Below are 26,404 nucleotides of genomic sequence, written 5' to 3'. Positions count from 1 at the left end.
CAAAGGCCCACCTGGCGTTTCCAACCCTTGCCAAGTGAGCCAACCTCTGCGTCAGCTTTGCAGAAACGCTGTCGCCTGCATCACCTCCCTCTGCCAAGAGCTTCTCCCGTATCATTGCTCTGTGGTGGCCTCTTCCCGTCCAAACCTGATTATGGAGGCAATTTTCATGGGATGACAAATGAGAGCGGCAGCCAAAGGCTAAAACGACACTTGCCTCCTGCCGCTCTGGAGTGTGGGATGGGCAAGGAGCCCAGAGCGGGCTGGAATCAGACCCACCAAGGGAAGCCAGCCCTTCTTCAGGAGTTGGGAAAGGTTACGGATCAGGGGAAGGTCACCTACGCTGGGGCGTTCGTTGAACTGCTGCACCAGGGCTCAGCAGGCTGGGGAGAATGGACGGGCGCTGGCGGGCAGACGGGGTCAGGAGAGGTTCTGGGTTTGGATCGGAGGTACCAGCCTAAAGCGCTGTCTCAAGCGTGTTAACTCAGCCCTGACACTGGGCGGGTGTGACGCTGTGCGGTCTATATGGTTTTATAAAAATATGCTAATGAGTGAATATAATGTCACTGGAACATGCTTCGTGCAAAAAGTCTCTTGTAAGGTATCATTACAAAGCTTATAATCTACTGCGTGTGGTCATCCTATTTGTATGAATGTATCATTCTTGTATCTGAAACTAGGAATACGAAATATAACTCTGAGAGCCTATTGTAATCATGCAAAGTGTGGGCCATTAATGGTGGTTTGGAATCTTGATGACTCACATTAACTAGGACCATTGTCTGCAAATGGCTGTGTTTTACCTGTGAGTCTTCCTGTATATGTGTGTAATGGCAAGTGGGCAGCGAAGTCTTGCAGTGACATGTGATCATGTCACCTGAACTGGGATCCATCTTTACCCTGGTGCTTTTCCAGTGGGGGGACGACCCAGAGAGGGACAAAGGGTTCCCGCCTTATGCAAAAGAGATACAAAGGGGTGGAACAGAACAAAGGGGGGGGGAGGAGCCATCATGAAGAATCCCCTAGCGACCACCTGAGCTGGAACAAGGGCTGTACCCGGGGAAAGGATTGTGCCCAGGCCTGGAAGGTCTCCAGTCTGAGGAAAAACTTACTGAAGCATCTCGGAGGGTGAGATTATCTGTATTCAGTTTGATTAGACATCGATTTGCGCATTTTATTGTATTTTGCTTGGTGACTTACTTTGTTCTGTCTGTTACTACTTGGAACCATTTAAATCCTACTTTTTATACTTAATAAAATCACTTTTGTTTATTATTAAACCCAGAGCAAGTGATTAATACCTGGGGGGCAAACAGCTGTGCATACCTCTCTATCAGTGTTATAGAGGGCAGACAATTTATGAGTTTACCCTGCATAAGCTTTATACAGGGTCAAATGGATTTATTTGGGTTTAGACCCCATTGGGAGTTGGGCATCTGAGTGCTAAAGACAAGCACACTTCTGTGAGCTGCTTTCAGGTAAACCTGCAGCTTTGGGGTATGTAATTCAGACCCTGGGTCTGTGTTGGAGCAGACGGGAGTATCTGGCTCAGCAAGACAGGGTGCTGGGTTCCCGAGCTGGCAGGGAAAACTGGGGCAGAGGTAGTCTTGGCACATCAGTTGGCAGTTCCCAGGGGGTTTCTGTGATCCCACCCGTCACAACATGTTCAGGTTCAGATCTGAGCACAGGTGCCCCCCAGGCTGAGGGTGCTAGGTTCTGCTTTGGTCTATTGCAGAGACACGGGATTAACAACGTCGCTGGGTTGATGACGGAGCTCGTCAAGTGTACAAATGGGATTCCAGGATGGAGGCACCCAGGAGACCAGGGACCCAGAGTCGATGACCCAGATGGGCCCGGCCAGGCCTGAGTTCCCAGCTGCCACCTGTTTGGCGTTCTGCTGCAAAGGTGGTGAGTTTGGATCCTGCTCTTGGTTTGGCCCCATCTCTACGTCTGTGATGAAACAACTTGTTTGTTCTCTCTAATCTCTCGCAGGTACTCGCAGGGCCCCCATCACCGTAGTATCTGGGCTCCTCACAATCGTTAATGGATTTATCCTCTCTTTGCCCCTCCTCCTGCTAGCTTCTTGGAGCCCAAGGAACGTGCCAGCCCCCTGCTCGGGGATGCCCAGGGAAGGGAAAGCCCCTTTACCCCAGTGCCGGGTGAGGCCCTGTCTAACGGCACCGTGCCGTGGGCGTGTCTGGGCAGCTGGGTGAGGTCCAGCCGGCTGGTCTCCGCGGGCAGCTGTCACACAGCATAGCAAGGTTGCATCACCCTGTCAGCGTCGCAGCCAGTTGGTGCTGCAGGACCAGCCTGGCAGGTCTCCACTCCCCTGGTGCAGTGGGCCAGCCAGGTGGCAGGGGCCCATGGAGAAGACCTGTGCTCTGGTGGGCCACCCTAGCTGGGGAGGAGGAGAAGCCCGGGGTGTGACGCGTGCTCTGTGTAGGAACTTCCAGAGAGCAGGGAGGAGGAGTGGCTGTTCCAGGCCACCCATGCTTAGCTCCTCAGGGCGGGAGAGAGAGCAGGGCTCAGACAGAGGCTCCTCCGATACCCAGGGCTGTGGGATCTGGCAGCTCTCTCTGCCCAAAATGAAACTGCAAAAAAAGCCCAAAGGAAACCACCATGCCAATTACTGTGCTTAGCTGGCACGAAGGCCAAACAAGAGATTCCCCGGGCAAGGCTGCTGGCGCACGGCTCTGAGGGACCGTGGGTGGTCTTCCCTCGTCGTGAGAGGCGGGAACCCACCCTGTGACTTGGGGATTTCTCCAGGCTGTGCTCTCCGAGATCTCTGCTCCTCGGTGGGCTGCAGGTCAAGGGAGCCGCGCTGCTTTCCCACTGAAGCAGCCACAAGAGGACCGAGATGCCGGGCTCACTGGTGAGCGGTGCCCTGCCGGGATGCTGGCGGGGTCTCAGACCACGAGCTCTGTGCTGAGAATCAGGGGATGGAGAGGGGGTTGGACGCTGGCTTGGTATGGACGGGGGCTGCTCTAGTGCACGGGGCAATGGAGACCTGGGTTCTCCTCCTGGCCCTGCAAAGGTTGAGAGACAGCGAGGGAACGGACACAGCTAGACGGTGAGGGTAGGCAGCAAAGGGGAGCCTTTATGATATAAGGGGGCTCTGGGGTGGGACTGAATTATGAGTGTTCGGGCCGCGGATTGGAGCTGGTCGTTGTTAGGAACTAGGAGTCACCCAATGAGATGAATAGGCAGCAGGTTTAAAACAAACAAAAGGCAGTATTTCTTCACAAAATGCACAGTCAACCTGTGGAACTCCTTGCCAGGGGATGTTGGGAAGGCCAAGACTATAACAGGGTTCAAAAAGAACTAGATAAGTTCATGGAGGACAGGTCCATCAGTGGCTATTAGCCAGGATGGGCAGGAATTGTGTCTCTAGTCTCTGTTTGCCAGAAGCTGGGAATGGGCGACAGGGGATGGATCACTTGATGATTCCCTGTTCTGTTCACTCTCTCTGGGGCACCTGGTATTGGCCACTGTCGGCAGACAGGATACTGGGCTAGATGGACCTTTGGTCTGACCCAGTCTGGCCGCTCTTATGTCTCTATGGCACGGGAGCTCTGCAGCACATACCAGGTCCCTGCAGCAGCAAGCCCCGTTACCTACGAGTGGCTCCTGGAGCAGTTGGGGGAACACAGACACTGTAACAAATCTTGGGCTTTGTGACTGGCTGCCTACAGCCACACTCAGAACTTCACAGCGGCAGCGGGGACAGCACCCAGAGCCTTCTGCTTCCAAAGCCCAGGCCCCTGCTGCCATAGCTAAAGGGGAATTTCTGTTAGCAGTAGAGTAGCTATGACACACAGCAAAGAAGTTTGGATTCCATCTGCTAGTGGTATCGGGGTGCACACGCATACTTAACCCGAGCAGGCGAGTGGCTAGGGCACTGGCATTAGGAGACCCGCGTTCTAGTCCAGCTCTGCCACTGATCCACTGCATGAGCTTGGGCAAGTCACTGCCCCTCTGTGCCTCAGTTTCCTCATGGGTAAAATGGGGGTGATTGTCCTCCCCTGCCCGCCTTTGTGACATGAGGATTTCAAGAGCTAAATACCATTATTATTACAATCCTCCAGACCCCCAGGTGACCAGGTGGGTTTCCCAGGCAGGGAAAGCCCATGTTACGCTGGTCCGCTCGTGTTTCCTGGGGAGGGGCAGGCAGGAAGGAAAAGGGAGTCGGGTCCCCCGAGGCTGCGCTTACCCAGGGACGCCAGCACCATCACGGCGATGATCAGCAAGACGCAGAAGACGTACAGCCCTTTGACGGAGGTCTGGAGCGACAGGTTCTTCTGGCACCGGCTGCAGTTGGTCCGTGTCCTGCCTGAACAGGGACAAAGGCGAGAAGGGAAGGTTGGACTTTTCCGGAACAAGGCCTGGAGTCCACCCTCCGGGGATGGGCAGGAAGGATGGAGCATGGACCAGGGGCATCCCTCAGACCCCGCCCTGCCACACGCCCCCCCTCCCGGTTGTGAGCTCTGGGCAGCTACCCCTATTTACAGCAGCTGGCTGCGCAGCGCCATCCGGTGGATCTCTTTAAGCAGAGGGTAGACTCCAGAGGTTCCCCCGCAAATCAACCCATTTTGTCCACCAGATCTAAGGGCATCTCCCTGGGTCCCCGCTGGTACTGACAGCAGAAAGGCCAGGCCGGGAGCCTGAGGTAATGGCAGAGCTGGAGAGAGGGTAGAGAAAGGAAAAACACCGCGTTTCTGCCTCCTCCTGGCTCTGTGTCCTTCGTTTGGAGATTCCCTCCGCCCCATCCCTCTTCCAAAGGCTATGAACGAGGATCCTGCCCTGCAACCTGCAGTCACCCACCCGGGGATAACAGTCCCATGGGTTGGCACGGCCCAGGCTTTGGGTAGGAGCCGTTGGCCCCCTCCAGCCGGAGCACAACCAATGCTGGCGGCAGACAGGGCACAAGGCTGCAGGCCAACGTCCTTTGAACGTAATGGAAAGGCTCCCCCTGACTGGGGGGCCTAGGACTAGGCCTGGATGAACTTGCTCTGGCCATGACGAGGGCCGGGTTTGTACAGGTTTTTGTGCAGCTCAAGACGGAGCCGGGTGCCGAGGGGGATTTTTTTAAGCGCCTTGAGGTGCCTAAAGACTTTTAAAAACCCAGGCCTAGGGTCCCAGCTAGACAGGAGCCAAGCCCACTTGTCAGAGCCCGCCCCGAGCTTCTCCTCAGTCGCCTCCTCTAGCCGAAGTGAGGAGAGATCGGGGTTCTCCATGGCTGGCTGAGGGCTCTGAACCCAGCTGGCTGGGCCCCCGAGCACAGGGCCTGGGACAGCCCCTGCCCTTCCATTAGGTGATGGTCCTGACAGATGCCTGAGGCTGGTGGGACTTCACAGGAACCCCCTGACATACAGGCAGCAGCCTCCCTCCATGACTGCCTAGCCCAGGCCAGGGCTTAGCCACGGCACGGCTGTGAGAGTGAATCTGGGAGCTGGAGAACCCCAGGGTCCTTTCACGTCCCGACTCCGGTCTCTACAGCCTACGCCTGTCTCTGCTCTCCTACACCTGCCAGCAGAGGGGCAAGGCCGCCATTCAGGGAACAAACCCTGCTCGGTCGCCTTCCTCAAACCCTTCCCCAAGATAAGGCACTTCCTCCCTCCCCCAGTTATGGGCACCTGGGCTCATTACAAGTTCTCCCCCGTACAGCACTTCACAGCCTCGGGCCTTGCCACGTGGAGCGAGCATCTAGGGAGCATCCCTGAATGGCCCACGGGGAATGGAGTGGGCGACACCCGATGGGCCTTCTCATGCACTGAGCTTCTCAGGCTGGTCGGCGCCCTCACCGTCTGGTCTGTATCTGAAGGATGGCATGTCGTCGTCCTCTCCAATGAGGTCTTCTTCTGAAAGACAGGCAGATGCTTCAGAGCTTTCCCTGACTTTGCTCCACGGAATCACTAGCCGTGACGGCAGAGGGACAGATTGTGCCACCCGCCCCCACCCTGCGAAGCCCCTTACTCCACAAGTAGCTCCAGTGGATAAGATGCTACTCGGGGTGAGTAGGGGCAGCAGAATCTGGCTGGCAGTGGAAGGTGCAAAGCTGGGTCCATGGTTATGATCTATTTTGGGCCTTTCTCCAATAAACTCCTTTGGGCTCAGTTCCCTCAGGCTTCCACCCGGGCCAGGCATTTTGGAAGGTGGGAAGACGCCCAGGCAGGGTGCTTTGGAAAACTCACCCTCCAAGCTCCGTTTGTTTCTAAACGAGTTACAAAGCATTGCTCCTCTGCCTGTACACATCTGCTGGGTCCTAAAGCCCTTCTTCCTGGTGGCAACCACCAAGGGCTAGATTGTGCCTTTGGGCACAGGGATAGTGTGGAAACTGAGCCAGCCCAGGAGTAGCCCAAGAGCCGTGGTGTCTCTAAGATACCTCTGGAGTCCCAGTCCTCTCCCTATTCCCATCTTGCTCCCGCAGCACTCATAGGGTCCCTTCTAAGGCCAGAAGGGACCCTCATGATCATCTGGTCTGACCTCCGGCACCTCGCAGGCCACAGAACCTCGCCCACCCACTCCTGTGATAGACCCCTGACCTCTGGCTGGGTTCCTGACATCCTCAAACCATGGTTTAAAAACTCCAAGTGACAGAGAATCCACCGTTTACTCTGGGTCTGCGCTAGCCGTAAATTAACAGCTCCCAGCTCAGCTGCATTGGCCAGAGAGCAGACACCACCCAGTCCCTGCCTCGCCCCCTCCACCTGCTCTGGGGCGGGCGTAAGGGCGCACAGAGCCCTGCTCGCTCCCGCATGCCCAGCCCTCGGGGCCAGGGAGCCTGTGAAGAGGTGGAAGGGGAGCTCCTGCTCCCTGGCGTGGGGCTGGAGTCTGTGACACCCTGGCCCTCACGGAGCGCTGTAAATGGGCCCCACGCTGCAGCGCCCGGCAGAGAGCGGGTCCCTGCTCTGAAGCGCTGGGAACCAGGCGTCACCGGGGTGGGACAGCAAAGGGGGAGCGAGATCCGCTCGCCTGCGGTCAGCCCAGCAGGAAACCTGGTGGGAGTGACGTTCGCTTTGCCACTGGAATGAACCTGGGGCACCTCCCGCAGGCAGACGCGCCTGCCTCCTCCACCCCCCGCCCCCCGCCGGGGGAGCTTTACCCTCAAGGCAGAGCATTGGCTTAATCACATCTAGCACTGACAGAGCCCCCAGGGCCCTTTCTTTGGACCGTTCCCAGCCTGTCCTGCAAGGAGACGTCCCTCTGGGTGCAGAACGCTGGTTCCGTCAGAGGGGGGCCCTGTCCCGGACCCCGCCCCCCCCAAGGCCTGGCTCTTCAGCCCTTCGTGCTCTGGGCTCCCAGGGAGTGCCCTGCTCCTCTGCCCTTTGCCGTTAATTCCCCTGGGCTCTCCTGCAATTTAAACAAACACCAGGGGAGAGGATGTGCCGCCTGCACCCTCTCAGGCCTGGGGAAATCACCACGGTCAGGGCTGGCTTTAGGGCGATTCCCCCGATCCCCAGGAATCGGGCCCCATTGAGCTGGGTCCTCCTCTAAGCGTCATTAGAAAGAGGAAGGCCCCTTTCAAAATCCCACCCTAAATCCTGCCTCTCTTGTTCAGAATCTGCAGGGCTGTCCTCCCACGCAGACCGAGACCCCGGGCAGCCCCGCTGGGTCAGATCCAGAACTGAAGGGCAGAACACGTGGTGGCATTGTTCACAAATGAGAAGATGCAGTCAAGTCCCTGTGGCTATGCCCTACAAATGGCTTCTTAGACCGGCTTGTCCCAAGGGTCGGTTAGATAGAACCGAAATCCTGCAAGAATTCATCACAGGGGACTCCCTAAACCTCACCTGTATCTGAACCCCTCACCCCTCAAATCCATCTCTCTTGGTAACATACAACACGCTGTCACGGGCAAACGTGCACCCCGAGGAAAGGACGACACATTTTCCTTTCTCCCTTTGACCCAGAAAGGCTGGTAAATTAGACCAGGAAAGAGTGAAATACACAAGGAGCGATCCAGGCCGCTCGCTGCCTCTGTAGCGTGTTTTGTTTCACACGAGAACGGTCACAGGACAGGAAAGAGGAAAACAGATCTCGTCTGAGTCTAATTTCCCCTGACACTGCAGATAATATGCACAATTCAGCTCCTCCTCATTGAGTCGTTGCATTGAATAAAGGGACTAATGAGGCCTAATTTGCTTCCAAATACTGTATTTCCTGAGCCGTAACATTCGGAAGTGGGTTCTGAGGGTGGTTGGATTGGGGTTTCGCCTTGGCATGTCATAAACACGGGAGAGCCAATTGTGAAATACCGACTGTGCTTTCAAACCGCTTCCCACTAAACTCCAGGGCTGCCTGGGAGAGAATGTTGAACATAGACAGGATTTTGGCTTAGCCTCATCCCGACTAAGCATCTTACTTTAGACAACTCCACGTCTGGAGGCTTCTTCTCCACGTTTTGCTTTACGGAGCCAAAGGATGGTGAGCGTTTCTGCAGCGGACAAATGACCTGTGCCCCTTCAGGGCTGGAAAGTCACCCGGGAGGTAATAAAAAGTGGCGTTTATCAACGTCCACCTGGAGCACGGTTTGTACATTTTTCTGGACCTGAACCCCAATTCTTGGCATTCCCCCCAAGTACAGTCATAGGAAGGTTGCCGGCTATATTGACTCCAACAACATGCTTTGGAGTTTCTTTGAAATTACAGAGCATAGGGGAAAAAAACCTCAGCGGTTAAATGAGATTTATGTAGTAATTAGGATTTGCACTGTCCTTCTACAGCTTGGAGAATCCCCCACTTTGCTACCAAGGTCTAGACAGGTGTCTAATCAATTAGGGAATTAGATGAACACTGATTTTCCTGATCAGTCCTAGTGCCCAGGGAAATCAGATGATGGCTAGGAACCATCTGTCAGCCTCAGATGTAACCAAATTTACTTAGCAGATATGTCCAAAAAAATTCCACTGAGATCTCTAGCACATGGAAGAGCCACATCTCAGGGCTTTGATGTAATTACCATGAAACAGGACTGTTTAGCCAATAGGATCACACTATGCAAATAGCCGAGAGTCAGTTTCACGCGGAGTGGCTGAATCCCCTGCCAAAGCCAGAATTCTACAGACCAGGAAGAAAGAACAATTTGTTATTTACTGCTTGGAAGTGAAATTGAAAAGGCTAAAAAAAGATTCTCCCCCTTAACCATGGCCCGGGGAAGTTCTGCACTATGGGGGTTATGAAAACCTGCTGCAGTTTTGATCTGCATTTGGCTCCGTCCCAAAGCTCTTATCTCAAAGTGCAAAACTCTGTCAAAATCCCCAGGTTTCGTATCAAAACTAAAAGAGCACAAAAATAATGGAGGGAAAAATGTGACATTCGCAATAGCTTCCTATGGACAAAGGCCGGTCGTTTATCTGGGAGTAACTTCGCAAACCCGAGTTACTGTTTTCATTCTGTGACCAACTCTACTTTTTATTCATTCTACAGGAAATGGCAAACCTGCAGCTTTTGAGGTTTACAAATTCTGTGGTGATTCTCTGACATGGCCCTAGAATCATGAACCATGCAGAACTGACAATGACATGGCTTGATTCTGCTCTCACTTATACCTTCATGCATCTGATGAAGTGGGTTTTAGCCCATGAAAGCTTATTCCCAAATACGTTTGTTAGTCTCTAAGGTGCCACAAGGACTCCTCGTTCTTTTTACTTATACCTGTGTAATTCAGGAATAACTAACCCCGCTGACATCAGAAGAGCTACACTGGTAGTTTATAACACCCCAGCAGCCTGCCCTCACGTTGCCTAAGGAGAGCACCACTGAATACCCTGCAGGGAGACATTCATAGGGTCCAGATCAGGGAAGGGAATGGGAGCCTTTCCTCTCTAGACGCAGGTCAGCGGCAGAGCGACTGAGAGCCGTTCCTGTCAGCTTCTGGGTAGGACGAGCTGGGCGATCTCAGCCCAGTTCGTATCTGTGCCGTCACCGCTACAATATGCTCCCCTGGTTGGATGTTGTCACAGGTTCAGGGTAACTGCTCCTGTATTCCCCCTCCGGGATCCCTCGAGGGCACCCACTTAAGGTCTCTGACTCCCAGCGTCTCTCTCCCACCCGACCAGGTAGCCAAACGCTGCAGGAATCTGGAAGCGCTACCTGGACAGGCAACTTCAGTCAAAAAAGTGACCAGAATGCTGGGAATGATTAAGAAAGGTGAGCTGAGAACAAGCCCATATAATTGATGGGAACCCATAAATCAGTTGCAGGTTTGCTCTGAGCTAGGTCTAGGTTCACGAGATGGAGAAGCCTCCTGCGCCATGGTCCAAGAGCTTAGTCTGAACCAACAACCTTCAGCACCAAAGCACAGACTTGAGCTAGAGGAGTAACTCCCTTATCTGGTGCCAGTAGTAAGCGCGTATCCTCTGCGGATGCATAACACCCACATTGCGAGGGCACCCAGCCCAAGTGTGGCTTTATGACCACTCACAAAACTGGGTGAGTTCTGCACGTTTACAGGCTCCTGCACAAAAATTTCATCCGTCTCTCTTTGCAACACCAGCTCTCTAAGCAAGGTCAAATGTTACCAAACACACCCAGGAGGGGAGAGGAAACTGTTTGTATACAAGATATTAATGTTTGTGGTTTTAAACCTGTTTGTGATTATATTAATGAGTGGTCAGTCAGGTATTTTTAACAAAACAACCCAGCAAGACAGTCTGGTCTCCTGGTTGTGACTGAATCAAAAAGCCAATTGATTCGTGCTCTGCTGATTCCTGTGATCTCACCATAGACCTCCCTAGGGTGCACATATTGCTCACAGTCACCTGCACAACCGTCCTGCTCCTGCACCACCTGTCCCCCCTCTGTGGACGCCAGCAAGGCAGCCTGCAGCTCCGAATGGGCGCACCCCACCTCTCAGTGGTGTCAGGGCACGGTGCCAAGCTGGCAGGCCAGGCCAAAGCAGGTTGTAATCACCCGAGAGCCATGAGGTCAGTTTGCCCTGGCATTAACCCTGGTGCTTGGCCTTGGTCATTGGCGCCAGATGCCCTGCCCCAGCAAGACCTGACCATAACCGATTGCAGGGTACAACATACCTGCTCCTTCCAGCAGAGCTCCGACTGTGCTCTCCCCGCACATAGCCAGAGAGAGAAGCGGGGTTCTGCGGCTGATTCCCGCCAGCAGTAGTGGGCTGGGTAAAGTATTGGGTGAGGTTCTCAGGAGGTCAGACTAGATGATCATAAAGGGTCCCTTTTAGCGTTCATATCTAAAAAATCCCAGACGCAAACTGCCACCACAAAGAATAATGCTTTGCGTTTCCGCAGCACTGCCACCGGAAGATGGCAAAGGGCTGTCACGACAAACATGGAGCCTCCCAGCCCACGACTGGGAGGCCAGTGTCATTGTTCCCATCTCATAGATGGGGAAACTGAGGCATGGGGGGGCGTGACTTGCCCAAGGCCACAAAGTAAGATCAATGGCAGGGCTGTGAATAGAATCCAACAGCTGTTATGCCCTGTCTGTGGCCTAACCACTAGGCATGCTTCCCCTCTCAGGTCTATCTCCTCTCTCTGCATCCATCCAGGAACACATATGAGGAGGCCAAGCCAAACACTGTACCAATGGACACGCAAAGCAGCAAGCAAGTGACAAATTACGTGCCAACGCCCAACCGTAACTCAGACCTCGCTCCTTGGTTATTTCCTTAGACAGCATATTATGAACACCTATGAAATGGGGCCCATGAATCCATATCGACTATTCGTGCAAATTGGATGGGAGACACCTGCATTCCTGCTAAGGTGAGCCACGCTGAGCAGTCCTGCCACTCTATACGACTTCTCTGGCTCACGTGCTGGGCGTGGAGAAGCTGGCAGTGTAGTCTGAAGATAATACTGGTCCTCAAGTTATTAACTAATGTAACAGTGGGAGGTTGGGATTATTAAGGGTGATTTTCAGTCCTTTGATGTGTGCACTGAACAAAAGAACAGCCGTACCGGGTCAGACCAAAGGTCCATCTAGCCCAGTGTCCTGTCCTCTGACAGTGGCCAGTGCCAGGTGCCCCAGAGGGAATGAACAGAACGGAATCATCAAGTGATCCATCCCCTGTTGCCCATTCCCAGCTTCTGGCAAACAGAGGCTAGGGACACCATCCCTGCCCAGCCTGGCTAATAGCCACTGATGCACCTACCCTCCATGAACTTATCTAGTTCTTTTTTGAACCCTGTTATAGTCTTGGCCTTCACAACATCCTCTGACAAAGAGTTCCACAGATTGACTGTGTGTTGTGTGAAGAAATACTGCCTTTTGTTTGTTTTAAACCTGCTGCTATTCATTTCATTGGGTGACCCCTAGTTCTTGTGTTATGAGAAGGAGTAAATATCACTTCCTTATTCACTTTCTCCACACCAGTCATGATTTTATAGACCTCAATCATATTTCCCCCCTTAGCCGTCTCTTTTCCAAGCTGACAAGTCCCAGTCTTATTAACCTCTCCTCATACGGCAGCCGTTCCATGCCCCTAATCATTTTTATTGCCCTTTTCTGAACCTTTTCCAATTCCAATATATTTTTTTGAGATGGGGCGACCACATCTGCACGCAGTATTCAAGATGTGGGTGTACCATGGATTTATATAGAGGCAACATGATATTTTCTGTCCTATTATCTATCCCATTCTTAATTATTCCCAGCATTGTGCTCGCTTTTTTGACTGAAGCTGCCTGTCGGTTGAACTGAAAGGGAGCGTGGGGGAGTGAGTGGTCCGTCTGTGTCCCGATGCTAGTGAGCCTGACGACTGAGATTAGGTTGGGTGTGGCTGTTGCCTAGACTCAGAGAATTGCAGATTTTAAAGCCAGCAGGGACCGTTGTGATCATCTAGTCTGACCGGCATCACACAGGCCCTAATTCCTGTCTGAACTAGAGCAGCTGTTTAAAAAAAATCCACTCACAAGTGAAAAATTGCAAGTGAGGGAGATATAACTCTTGACTTCAATAAGACTTTTTATACTGTCTCACGTGACTTTTTCATGAGCGGACTAGGGAAATACAACCTAGGTGGAGCTACTATAAGGTGGATGCACAACCGGTTGGAAAGGCATACTCAGAGAGTAGTTACCAATAGTCCAGGAAGGGCATAACGAGTGGGGTCCCACAGGGATCTATTCTTGGTCTGGTTCTATTCAATATCTCCAGAAATGATTGAGACAATGGCATAGAGAGTACACTGATAAAGTTAGTGGATAACACCAACAAACATGATTAAAGATCTAGAAAATGTGACCTACAAGGGAAGATTGAAAAAGTTGGTTTGTTTAGTCTGGAGAAGAGACCATTGAGGCGGGACATGATAACGGCCTTTAAGTATGTACAAAGAGGAAGGTGGTAAATTGTTCTCCTTATCCACCGAGGCCAGGACAAGAAGCAATGGGCTTAAATTGCAGCAAGGGAGATTTAGGTTAGACAGCAGGAAAAACTTCCTGTCAGGGTTGCTAAGCACTGGAATAAATTGCTGAGGGAGGCAGGGTGACCAGACAGCAAGTGTGAAAAATCGGGACGGGGGTGGGGGGTAATAGGAGCCTATAGAAGAAAAAGTCCCAAATATCGGGACTGTCCCTATAAAATCAGGACATCTGGTTACCCGAGAGGGAGGTTGTGGAATCGCTGTCAAGGGCGGTTTTAAGAGCAGGTTAGACACACCCGTGGCAGGGATGGTTTAGACCAGCAGTTCTCAAGCGGTGGGTTAACGAGTTACCAGGTCTGGTCTGGTTTAGACTCGCTGGGGTCCGAGGCCGACGCTGAAGCCCGAGGGCTTTAGCCCTGGGCGTCGGCACTCAGATGACAGGCCCCTGCCTGGGACCGACGCCCTTGGGCTTCGGCTTTGTCCCACACGCCACCCCCGGGGGCTCGGGCTGGCTCAGGTTTGGTCCCCCCTCCATGTCGTAATTTGTATTGTCAAAAAGGGGGTCACGAGGCGAAGAGGTTTGAGACCCGCTGGTCTAGATAATACTTAGTCCTGCCTCAGTGCAGGGGACTGGACTAGATTGTCTACCAAGGTCCCTTCCAGCCCGATGACTCTATGAATCCACTACACCCCTCGGTAAATCGTTCCAGGGGTTAATTACCCTTGAATTGGCCTTAGCTTCGACTCCCAGTCATTAGACTTTGTTCTGCCTTTGCCAGTAGCTTGAAGGGCCCCCTAATATCAGAGCTCTTCCCCCTGCGTAGGAACATTCAGTCACCGCTCTGAGCCTGCCCTTCCATGAGCTAAACAGCCCGAGCTCCTGAATTCTTTCATTGTAAGGCAGGTTTTCCAGGCCTGTGCTCCTGCTTCCTCGTTAATGCTCGCGGTGTTCTGAGCAAATGCTCTCGAGCGCTAAATTAACCCCGTTTTCCATGGGTGACTCCACAGGCTTTGCAAACAGATAGTCAGCGAGGCCTGAATGGCAGCCTCTGACAGGGCCGCATTTAGCAACAGCTTATAAAACTCCCTCTCCTTTACCAAAATAAAACAGTCCTGGAAAGAGGCTGTCGGGTCGGAGCCTGGCCGGGCACATCTCATTTTCCAAGGCAGGAAAGCTGCCCTCTGACTCTCCATCACATGCAGCATCACGGTGAGCGGCTCCAATATTTACCATCTGACGGCGTGGGGGGAGCGAGCTGACGGTTTAGCTGGAACTCTCAGCCCTCGGGTGGTTATTTGGGGGGGCAGTTTGGAACATGGCCGTGCTGCCGCCCATTGCCCCGCAGCAGAGCATGAGCCAGTGCCCACTGCTCTCAGATCCCCTGCAAGCGCCTGCGTTACAGCTGCAGGGTGTGTGTGTGTGCGTGGGGGGGGGCGGGGAATGGCTGGACCTGCTCCGATGAGAATCAGCCCCCGCCATCACCCTAAACTCTGCCTTTGACCCTAGCGAGCTTTACACATTGTATGCAGGCAGGCAGCATGCCTGAATTGCGGCCCGCTCTGGGGAGGAGGGACCCTGCTGCACGGAACTCAGTTTATCTGCCTTGAAAAGACAAAAGGCTGAGCCAACCCTCCCATGCAGCTGTCAAGTCCTTACCCATTATCATGGCATCCTCCAACCACGTTACAATCACTAACCCTGTCTCCTGTATGACCCTTCCTGGGCAGGGAAACTGCGGCTTTAGGACCTTCCAAACCTGCGACGTAGCCCTCGAAGCACCCTGCTCCGGGGGTACGCAATGCTCTCCAGTGTCTCTAAGCAGGGCTATGGGGCGGCAGGGGGCTGCCAGGCGGGCACTCCGAAATCCCCGTGAGCTAAGATGCAATCGGAGAAGCTTCCACGCTGTTCTCCTGGCCTTGGTTCTCTGTCCCTTCTCTGTCCCTCTGTCTCCTGCCCCAGGGCTTCAGTGGGAGCGGGATCAATCTCTAGCCGTCCCCATAGTACCCAGGCACGGAACAGACTCACTCTCACTCCCCGTCCCGGAGCTGGCAGCCTGCCACATGCTCCCCTGCGCACCAGGAAGGATGGATCCCGCTAGGCAGGGTGGCTAGCAGCATCCTTGCTCACCACTGCCCGGTGGCACACAGGCTGGGCTGATGGGGAGGGACAGCGGCTGGCCCAGGGGGATGGGGAGGCAGCTGCTCGTGGGGCTGATCTTGCACCAGTCCCCGTGGACACGCACTGCACCGAGGGGACGACATCCTTGGCACAGGGATGGGGAAGCCCTGGATCCGTGCTGGGGGCTCCCTCTTCAGGATCCTGCCACAGGCAGACGGAGCAGGGGGGTTGGGACAGACAGTGAGGGGCTGGTCGGAGGGGATTTCTCACCTCTCAGCTCCTGACTCCAGTGTCTCAGCCCCTTCCCCACTTTGTCCCACAAAACTATCCCTTGCCCCCTCCTCTCTCTGCTCCCAAACCCTCTCTCCCCCACCCCGGCTGCCTCCCTTGCTGTCCCCAGTTCTGTATCTGAATTCAGTGCTGTGTCTAGACCAGGGGAGGGTCTCTGGCCTCCATTAGACAGGGAGGCTCAGAGCAGGGGGTCCCTTCCGGCCTTGGGATCTGTGAATCTGCCTGTCTCTCCTCAACCTCCCCACTTTCAGCACTCCCAGGTCACTGGATCCACCCCGGTCCCCTTAACCCCGGGCTGGATACTCCCACCTCGCCCGAGGCTGCCAGGAGACAAAAGGGCCCCTTGCACCTCGCCAGAGTACCCGGGGGCAGAACTCACCTTTCATGGTCCTCTCGCCAGGGGCACGGAGGGGCCGGGAGCTGCAGCTGAGTCCAAGCAAGCGGGGTCTGGGGAGAGGGAGGCTGGTCAGCCCCCGGATGGAAAAGGCCCCACAGCCCCCTCCCTGCGGACACGTACTCCTCCTTAGCGCTCTGCACTGGGGTCGCCTCTCCTCACAGACATCCCCGTCTGGCCTGCTGGGCTTCAACGAGCCGAGTGCATGATCCTGGCTCCTCCCGGCTCCCCCTTTCCTCTCTCCCTCTCGCTCCTTGGTCGGCAGCCCAGATCAACTTCCTCGCTATTTCAAAACCACCCCGAGCAGCGGGTCTCCCCCGGCAGCCTCCACTCCTCCCATGGCCGCGGCCTGGGGAGCTGGCTGGGGCGAGCCGGCGTCGGAGTTCTCTCCGCCCGAGCTCGCCCGCCCGCCCGCCGGAGTACGACACACAAAGTATGTGCTGGAGAAGACAGGCTGCTCCCCGCTCCCTCCCGCCAGCCCTAATTGCTAACAAATGTCCAGGCTCCAGCAAAGAGCGGGGACTCTGCTGTGTGGGAGGAACCGGGCAGGGGGAGCGGAGGGCAGCTGGGGTGGGGATGGGGAATGGGCCTCCCCAGAGCTGGAGTTTAACTAGCTGCAAAGTTCGGTTGGCCCTGAGCATCTACAAAACTCCAGGAGTGTTTGGAGCTGGGGGGCTGTGTCTGCCCGTCTAAGAAATCGGGGGACCGTTGGGATCCAGTGCAGACCCAAATTCAGGGGGGAGGGAGCTGGGTCAGTGATGCTGATCCTGCCAATCATAGGGGCCAGATCCTGAGCTGGCACCTGGCTCGGGGAGGGCAGGTTTCCCCATCTGGGTTCCTGGCTCAGTCCATTTATAGAAATAGGGGCCAACAGGGCATTTGGGGGAACGATGGTCAGATCTGGGGTGCTGGCTCTGTCGGGCACAAAGACGGAGGAAGCGGAGCCGCGTTAACCCTTTCACTGCTGCTGCGGTGTTTGGTCAGCACGTGAACAGAGGGGCTGGCACGCAGAGAAATGGCAGCTGCAGTTCCTCACCCGCTGAGCAGCTCCCACATGTGCTGTTCTCCACGGTGGAGCACGGTCACCAGCGTTTAGCAACGGCTTTTCGGGAATGGGCAGCTTGCCCCCAAGCCAGTTTGGAAGTGGTTCCCAGTGTCTTGCAGACACAACAAATCCTGCATCTCGGGGGGCAGGGAGGTTGACTACATGACCCTTGCGGTCCCTTCTAACTCTGTGGTTCCAGGTTTCTAGGATTCCCTGCTCTGAGTAGTCCCCGTCTGGAGTGTCTCACCAAGGCCCTGCCAATACTTGCTGGGGATGGCGACGGAATCCAAGGGTGCATCTAAAAATGGGCTCTTCTGGTTGCGAAGGGACCCCCCCCCAGGAATTACAATCTGTGGGTTTGTAGCAAGTCGTGACAAGCGCACAAAGCCCGGGAAGAAGAATGCAGGCAAATGTGGTTATTCCTGGGGGTCTATGTTATGTCCTGGTGCATTTCACGAGGCAGAGCCGGTCTGACCACTCCGTCGACGACAGCTTGGGCTAGCGAGTGCACCGTGGCCACGGGAAATGGTCGGATTTGGAAGCACTCTAGCTGTGACTTTGACCCCAGATGGCACAGCTGTGACGACAATGCGGTTCTGGCGGGACCCAACTGAGAGTGACAATTCAGGACAAATCGCTTAAACAGGGCAGTTACAGCCTAAGGCTGGGGTTTTTCCACCTCTAAGGCAAACCAAACCAGACAGACAGAAAGGACTTCGGTTTCACCCCACTGGCTAACCACAAGTCTCACAAGCAATTCCCTTAAACACTCCAGTCTCCCAGTATCACCACCAGCGCCACTCGTCCTAGGGATGAATGGTTATGAAAACCAACACCCCAATAAAAGAAAACGGTTCTCTCGATCCCAAAGAATCAAGCCCCAGACCCAGGTCAATATACACATCAGATGTTACCCACAAATCACGCTGTTGCCAATCCTCTAGAATCTAAAATCTAAAGGTTTATTCATAAAAGGAAAAGGGTAGAGATGAGAGCTAGAATTGGTTAAATGGAATCAATTACATACAGTAATGGCAAAGTTCTTAGTTCAGGCTTGTAGCAGTGATGGAGTAAACTGCAGGTTTAAATCAAGTCTCTGGAGAACATCCCCCGCTGGGATGGGTCATTCAGTCCTTTGTTCAGAGCTTCAGTCTGTAGCAAAGTTCCTCCCGAGGTAAGAAGCAGGACTGAAGACAAGATGGAGATGAGGCATCAGCCTTATATAGGCTTTTCCAGGTGTAAGAACACCTCTCTGTTCTTACTGTGGAAAATTACAGCAAAATGGAGTCTGGAGTCACATGGGCCCGTCCCTGCATACTTTGCTGAGTTACAAGGCGTATCTGCCTTCTCTCAATGGGTCAATTGTGTAGCTGATGGTTCTTAATGGGCCATCAAGCAGGCTAGGCAGAGCTAACACCAACTTGTTTGCGGTGTCAAGTTTGAAATACAGACAGTATAGAGTCAATACTCATAACTTCAACTACAAAATGATACAGATACACAGACAGCATAATCATAACCAGCAACCCATAACCTGGTCTTAGTCACCTTATATGACCCCCGTTTACATAAGATTTGGTGCCACTACAGGACCTTGGTTGCAACCATGTTCTATATGGTCCCAGATTATATCAATAACGTCACAACAGCCACCAACAGGCACCAGCGCTCCTAGTGTATTGCAGCAACAGGAAGGGATTCTGGGCAACGGGGACTTGGGCAGCTCGCGGGCCGTGGTGGGACCCGGCTGAGAACTCCAGGGGGTGTCTCAGGCAGCAATCCCCCATGGCAGTGAAGAGCTAGGCCTGGGCTGTAATGGCTCTACCAGGGGCGCTGGGCACAGAGAGACCTGGTGGCTCTCTCTGACTCATGATACCTGCTGCCTGGTGTCACCGCGCAGGGTCTCCCTAAGCCCTGGCCTGGACTCCACAGTCAGGGAACCCTAAACTTCCGATTTGGGGTGCTGGTGTCTCTGGGCCTGCACCTCGGGCACAGCGAGCCCTCCTTGCTCCGGGCAGGGTCCCAGGGGACACCTGACCCCATCTGCCAGCGAGGAACCCCACACTAGCGGGGGGGTGGGAGCCAGGCAAAGAGGCCGATGCTGTCGCTGCATGTTTCTCTCTAGCCTTGGAGCCAGACCTGAGCAGGGCTGCGGGACCCCGTGCTGCCCTCTGCTGCGGGAAAGGGAAGCGAGAGCACAGAACGCAGCCTTTCAAGTCCAGCGCTCCCTTGATGGCTCTGCAGACTGAAGGCCCCTGACGCAGCGCGGGCAGCACGGGCCTCCCCACTGGAGGGACCCTGCTCTAGGGCTGAGCATGCGCCATGCCTGTGATGGTGCAAGGGGTTGGGCAGTTCAGCCCTGATCCTCAAAGGTATTTAGGCACCTACGTAACTCCCATTGATTTAGATCAGGGGTCGGCAACCTTTGGGAAGTGGTGTGCCAAATATTCATTAATTTAAGGTTTCCCGTGCCAGTAAAAGGTTTCACGTACCAGACCGGCAGCGCAGGCGGCAGATGGAACCCCAGGCCAGCAATGGGCTGAGCAGATCATCCCACTGCTGATCTGCGGTTCCGTAATCCAGGCCGGCAGCAGGCTGAGCGGGGCCAGCGGCTGGGACCCCGGCTGGCAGCAGCGTGCCACTAAAAATCAGCCCGCATGCTGCAGGTTGCCGACCCCTGATTTAGATCATGGCATAGAGCAGGGGTCTCAAACTCAAATGACCCCGAGGGCCGCATGAGGACTAGTGCATTGGCCCGAGGGCCGCATCACTGACACGCCCCCTTGCTGCCCCTGGCCCCACCCCCAATCCACCCCTTCCATGAGGCCCTGCCCCTGCCCTGTCTCTTCTCCACCTCCTCCCCTAAGCGCGCGGCTCCCCGCTCCTCCCCCCTCCCTCCTGGAAAGTGCTAAGCGCCACCAACAGCTTTTTCAATGCACTCTTCCAATCCTTGAAATATGTCACGTCCCGTTGTGATACCCTTCAGTGGCATTAAGTCTAGCAATTCTTCAGTTATATTCAAATTGCAGTCCACACCTCTAATGAACACTGCACACTGTGCGGTATCTGATACATCTGTACTCTCATCAAGAGCAATTGAAAATACTTCAAAGTCTTTTGCCATTTGAATCAATTGTTTTTGCACATTATCAGCTAAATCCGTTATCCTGCAGGCAACTGTATTTGCAGACAAGCTTATGCCTTCAAAAACTTTCTTCCTATCAGGACATAAAATTTCACTGGCCTTCATAAGACATTCTTTTATGAATAAGCCTTCTGTAAAAGGTCGCGATGATTTAGCTATCATTTCGCTTATCACAAAACTTGCTCTTACTGAATCTTCGCTAGACTTGTTAATCCCTGAAAATAAATTTCTTTGCTTGGCAAATGCTGCTTTAAGTTGCTGAACTTTTTCCTCTCGGATTTTTCTGGTGAATGCATCATATTTTTCACGGTGCATCGTGTCATAGTGCCGACGCACGTTATACTCCTTGGGAACAGCAATCGTTTGCTGACAAATAAGGCATTGAATTTTATCTTTTACCTCTATGAAAAAATATAAATTCTCCCATTTGTCTTGGAAAACTCTCTTTTCTTCCATGAGTGTTCTTTTTTTTGACGAAGTCATTTCCAAGCAGTTTTAATAAATATATACACTCAGTAATGCACACCTCACTCAAAGGACAAAACACGCACTTAGATTTACTGCCTAAGGTTCTGGGAGGGAGTTTGGGTGAGGGAGGGGGTCTGGAGTGCAGGCTCTGTGCTCGGTGCAGGCTCCAGGCTGCGGCAGGGGGTGGGGGTGCAGGCTTTGGGACGGAGTTTGGGGATAGGAGGGGGTGCAGGGGTGAGGGCTGTGGGGCTGAGGGTGAGGGGTTTGAGGCATTGGAGAGGCTCGGGGCATTGGAGAGTCTCAGGACTAGGGGAAGGGCAGCCTGCCCTGGCCCTAGTGCAGGGGGGCGCTAGGACCCTGCAGCAGCAGGTGATGCCGGAAGCCGGCATAGCGGAGGAGGAGTGGAGTCAGCGTGAGCTCCCGGGCAGGCTACTGGGCGGTGAGGGGGCAGCAAGTGGGGGCCGGGAGACACTGTGGGGAGGCGCGTGGGGGCGGCAGGTGGGGCCAGGGGAGAGACCCGGCCCCAAACATTGGGGAGCAGCGCGCGGGGAGCTTAGGCACAGAAAATAACTCGGGGAGGAGGGCGGGGGGAGTTTGGCGGCGACAGGAAGTAACTGGGGGAGCTCCGCGGGCCGCAGGGAAGAGCTCCGAGGGCCGCATGCGGCCCGCGGGCCGCATGTTTGAGACCCCTGGCATAGAGTACACTTATAAAGTGTGTGGATGATACCAAGCTGGGAGGGGTTGTGAGTGCTTTGGAGGACAGGATTAAAATTCAAAATGATCTGGACAAACTGGAGAAATGGTCTGAAGTAAATAGGATGAAATTCATAGAATCATAGAATTCAAGATCAGAAGGGACCATTATGATCATCTAGTCTGACCTCCTGCAAGATGCAGGCCACATAAGCCGATCCACCCACTCCTGAAATAATTCTCTCCCTTGACTCTGCTGTTGAATGCTCCAAATCATGATTTAAAGACTTCTAGTAGCAGATAATCCACCAGCAAGCGACCCCAGCCCCATGCTTCGGAGGAAGGCGAAAAACCTCCAGGGCCACTGCCAATCTACCCTGGAGGAAAATTCCTTCCCGACCCCAAATATGGCGATCAGCTGAACCCCGAGCATGCGGGCAAGACTCTCCAGCCAGACCCTCTGGAAAAAGGCTAACAATATCCTATCATTGACCCTTTGTACTAATTACCATTGTGGCATGTTATTGACCTATTGACTAAACCCGTTATCCTATCATACCATCCCCTCCATAAACTTATCTAGCTTAATCTTAAAGTCATGGAGGTCCTTCGCCCCCACTGTTTCCCTCGGTAGGCTGTTCCAGAATTGCACTCCTCTGATGGTTAGAAACCTTCGTCTAATTTCAAGCCTAAATTTCCTGACTGACAATTTATATCCGTTTGTCCTCGTGTCCACATTAGCACTGAGCTGAAATAATTCCTCTCCTTCCCTGGTATTTATCCCTCTGATATATTTAAAGAGTGCAATCATATCTCCTCTTATCCTTCTTTTGGTTAAGGAAAACAAACCGAGCTCCTCAAGTCTCCTTTCATACGACAGGCTTTCCATTCCTCGGATCATTCTAATGGCCCTTCTTTGTACCCGTTCAAGTTTGATACCCGTTCCAGTTTGATCAATAAGGAGAAATGCAAAGTACTTCACTTAGGAAGGAACAATCAGTTGCACACATACAGAATGGGAAATGGCTGCCTAGGTAGGAGCACTGCGGAAAGGGGTCTGGGGGTCATACTGGATCACAAGCTAAATATGAGCCAACAGTGTAACGCTGTTGCAAAAAAACCAAACATCCTTCTGGGATGGATTAGCAGAATTGTTGTAAGCAAGACACAAGAAGTAATTCTTCCACTCTACTCTGCGCTGATAAGGCCTCAGCTGGAGTATTGTGTCCAGTTCTGGGCGCCACATTTCAGGAAAGATGTGGAGAAACTGGAGAAAATCCAGAGAAGAGCAACAAAAACGACTAAAGGTCTAGAAAACATGACCTACGAGGGAAGATTGAAAAAATCTGGTTTATTTAGTCTGGAGAAGAGAGGACTGAGCGGGGACGTGATAACAGTTTTCAAGTACATAAAAGGTTTTACAAGGAGAGAGAAAAACTGGTTGTCTTAACCTCTGAGGCTAGGACAAGAAGCAATGGGCTTAAATGGCAGAAGGGGGGTTAGAAAGATTTTTCTAAAATCCAACTTGTCAGGGTGGTTAAACACTGGAATAAATTACCTAGGCGGGTTGTGGAAGCTCCATCATTAGTGAATGTTAAGAGCAGGATGGACAAACCCCTCTCAGGGATGGTCTAGATAATACTTAGTCCTGCCACGAGTGCAGGGACTGGACTAGACGACCTCTCAAGGTCCCTTCTAATCTTATGATTCTATAAATTAGGCACCTAAATACTGCTGAGGATATGGGCCTCAGACACCTCTCTCCTAGGCCCGAACAAGACCCCACTGACTAATTTTGCCTGATCAATAGCTGCTGCATGAGGCCCAAGCTGGGCTGGATTTGAACCCATGACTTAGGGGCATGCTACCCCTAACGGCCCATCTCCCAAGAGATGCACGCTTAGCCAACCCCACGACCGAGATCCAGACGCAACCCCAGCTCCCTCAGGAGCCAGGGGAGGCGAGCTGCACTGGAGGAATGGATCCAGCTCTAGGCCTGAGCCGGGGAGTTCACCAGCAGCTTTCATCCAAGCGTTCCCAGATTCCTGCAGTGTTTGGCCGGAACGTGACTTGATCCTGTACCGCAAAGCACCATTAGACGCCACAGGCCTATACACAGGTACCATCAGGCCCCACCCGTTTTATAACACAAGCCCCACTCACGTGTGGTATTTATGCTAATTAGGGAGGGGTTAGAGCCTGTCTATTCTCTTGGCCCAGTCACTTCACTGCTGGGTTATAACCCAGCTCACTAGCCCAAGGCCAGGCAATGTACAGGCCCCCTAAGGGCACCCTCTAGTTCATCTAAGTCTACCTGTGGGTGGGGGGGGGGTTACATTATGAAATTTACCAACAGCCTCAAACACCCCGAGCCCTCCTGGTCTGGGAAGGTGCCTGAAGCAGGCAGGGCTGAGGGTGGGGCAGGGAGAAAGGGCAGCAGGACTGGAAAAATACATGGTGCAGCGGAGGGATGGGAAGGGTTAAAAAGCCACATGTGCAGCCTCCGAGCATCTGCCGAGCGTCCCCTGTCCGCAGCCCTGCCCGGAGTGACAGAAGGGGGCAGTTTCCTGCAATCTGCTTGGAAAACCTTATTGAACGAAGTTTAAGTCTCTTTGGAGTCCATTGTACTAAATACAAAGGGGGTGTTTACTGTGGGCGAGGATCAGGGGATCAATGGGACGGGAACTCTGGGAAGTGTTCTGAACTTCAAAGGGCTCGACAGTGACGAAAGGGACTCTGGGGACAAAGGGTATCAAATGCCTGGGGAAAATCTAGCAGGAGGCGAATGCAAATGCAAATTTCTGCCTCCGGTTACGCAAAACCTCAGGCTTTGAAGCTACCCCCTGAGCGGGGCGATTGTCTGCGGATTACCTGTTCCTAAAGATCAAAGGTCCAGGTGATATAAAGAAACAGGCCGAGCGGCCCAGCTAAACTGAGTTGAGGCTGTTGCAAACTTGCAAAACGCTGTGATGGGGCTGGAAGGACTGACTCTTCCCGGAGCCCTGGTTGGAATTGGGGTGATCTTTGGTTAGCACGAGTGTCGGTTCTTTGAGTCTTTTTACTACGTTTTCTTGGTAATGCTTTCACCTTAAGAATAAAGGCACTTGCTTAGAAAGGGCGGGGTGGTCACTTCTAACTGGGGGCAATTGCACTCTTTATGGCCTCTGAAGAGAGTGCAAAGCGCAGACGCTGGGCTGTTTAGGCAGTCTGGCTTGCTGGGGATATCGCAGTGTAGGCAGGGAAGTGTCCAGCCTGGGAAAACCCCCGTCAGGAGGGTGAGAGATGTGGGCCTCCACCCAAGAGAGGTGATGGCTGGGAATTAGAAGCCCAACAGTGGGTGCCTATAAGGGTGAAGTACAGGTGAAATTACCCTGAACTGTGCTTCAGATTCAGATTTTAAGGCCAGAAGGGACCATCATGATCATCTAGTGTGATCTCCTGCACAGAGATTTTAAGGCCAGAGAACCTCACCCACCCACTCCTGTGATAGACCCAGAACCTCTGGCTGAGTCACTGACGTCCTCAAATCATGAGGTCAAGACTTCCAGAGAATCTGCCATTGACACTCATTTAAACCTGCAGGTGACCCGTGCTCACACACAGAGGAAAGAAAAAACAACCCAATCACGGCCGATCTGACCAATACGGCGATTGGTCAGTCCCTGAGCAAGTCTGCAAGACCCACCAGCCAGACACCTAGGAAAGAATCCTCTGTAGGAACTAAGAGCCCTTTGCATCCAATGGCCCATCTCCGGCCACTGGGGATTTTTGCTAGCTGCGGCTGACGGGCCAGGTGCATTGTAGGCCGTCTCATCGTCCCCTCCCCTCCATCCGCTTATCAAGCCGAGTCCTGAAGCCAGTTAGGGTTTGCCCCCATCTCTCCCCTTGGAAGGCGGTTCCAGGACTTCACTCACCTGGGAATGAGCCACCCACCTCCTAAGGGCTGCTGTGCCGCCCCTTCTGTGTCCCTGTCCCTGTCCCCCCCCCGACCTTGTGTCTGTGTGTCATCCCCCCACCCCACCTCTCTCAATACACAAGGGCAGGCAGCAGGGAGGGAGGAGCACAAGTTACCTGCTAGCCCCAAGGAGCTGGGATCTGGCTGCACAAGCTGTGGGGAGGGAGATGGGCTGGGGGAGCCATTGGGGACATTGTATGGAGAGGCTATGGGAGGACGGAGGAGAAGGGAGGAGGCCGGGGGAGCCATTGGGGACACTGTATGGAGAGGCTATGGGAGGACGGAGGAGAAGGGGGAGGCCGGGGGAGCCATTGGGGACACTGTATGGAGAGGCTATGGGAGGACGGAGGAGAAGGGAGGAGGCCGGGGGAGCCATTGGGGACACTGTATGGAGAGGCTATGGGAGGACGGAGGAGACGGGAGGAGGCCGGGGGAGCCATTGGGGACACTGTATGGAGAGGCTATGGGAGGACGGAGGAGAAGGGGGAGGCCGGGGGAGCCATTGGGGACATTGTATGGAGAGGCTATGGGAGGACGGAGGAGAAGGGAGGAGGCCGGGGGAGCCATTGGGGACACTGTATGGAGAGGCTATGGGAGGACGGAGGAGAAGGGAGGAGGCCGGGGGAGCCATTGGGGACATTGTATGGAGAGGCTATGGGAGGACGGAGGAGAAGGGAGGAGGCCGGGGGAGCCATTGGGGACATTGTATGGAGAGGCTATGGGAGGACGGAGGAGAAGGGGGAGGCCGGGGGAGCCATTGGGGACACTGTATGGAGAGGCTATGGGAGGACGGAGGAGAAGGGGGAGGCCGGGGGAGCCATTGGGGACACTGTATGGAGAGGCTATGGGAGGACGGAGGAGACGGGAGGAGGCCGGGGGAGCCATTGGGGACACTGTATGGAGAGGCTATGGGAGGACGGAGGAGAAGGGAGGAGGCCGGGGGAGCCATTGGGGACATTGT

The 26,404-nt window shown here is 53.9% G+C and overlaps 1 protein-coding gene across 3 annotated transcripts in view; it reads right to left on the bottom strand.

The window, feature by feature from the left end:
• SCARA3 (scavenger receptor class A member 3) overlaps positions 1-16,560 on the bottom strand; it is a 30,969-nt gene extending 14,409 nt beyond the window's left edge. Inside the window, exons 1-3 of one of the 3 annotated variants that reach the window (XM_045011813.1) lie at positions 16,123-16,560; positions 5,799-5,855; positions 4,208-4,327 (exon numbers count right to left, since the gene is read on the bottom strand). In XM_045011813.1, the coding sequence (XP_044867748.1) occupies positions 4,208-4,327; positions 5,799-5,855; positions 16,123-16,129 (184 nt within the window). In that variant the 5' untranslated portion in view covers positions 16,130-16,560. The other 2 variants (XM_045011814.1, XM_045011812.1) reach the window with 2 other exon arrangements.
• Between the last annotated feature and the right edge of the window lie 9,844 nt (positions 16,561-26,404).

This window comes from Mauremys mutica, chromosome 3 (genome assembly GCF_020497125.1).
Source record: "Mauremys mutica isolate MM-2020 ecotype Southern chromosome 3, ASM2049712v1, whole genome shotgun sequence".
NCBI lineage: Eukaryota > Metazoa > Chordata > Testudines > Geoemydidae > Mauremys > Mauremys mutica.
The sequence above is the reverse complement of the archived record's forward strand: the minus strand, read 5'-3'. Positions and strand labels throughout refer to the sequence as shown.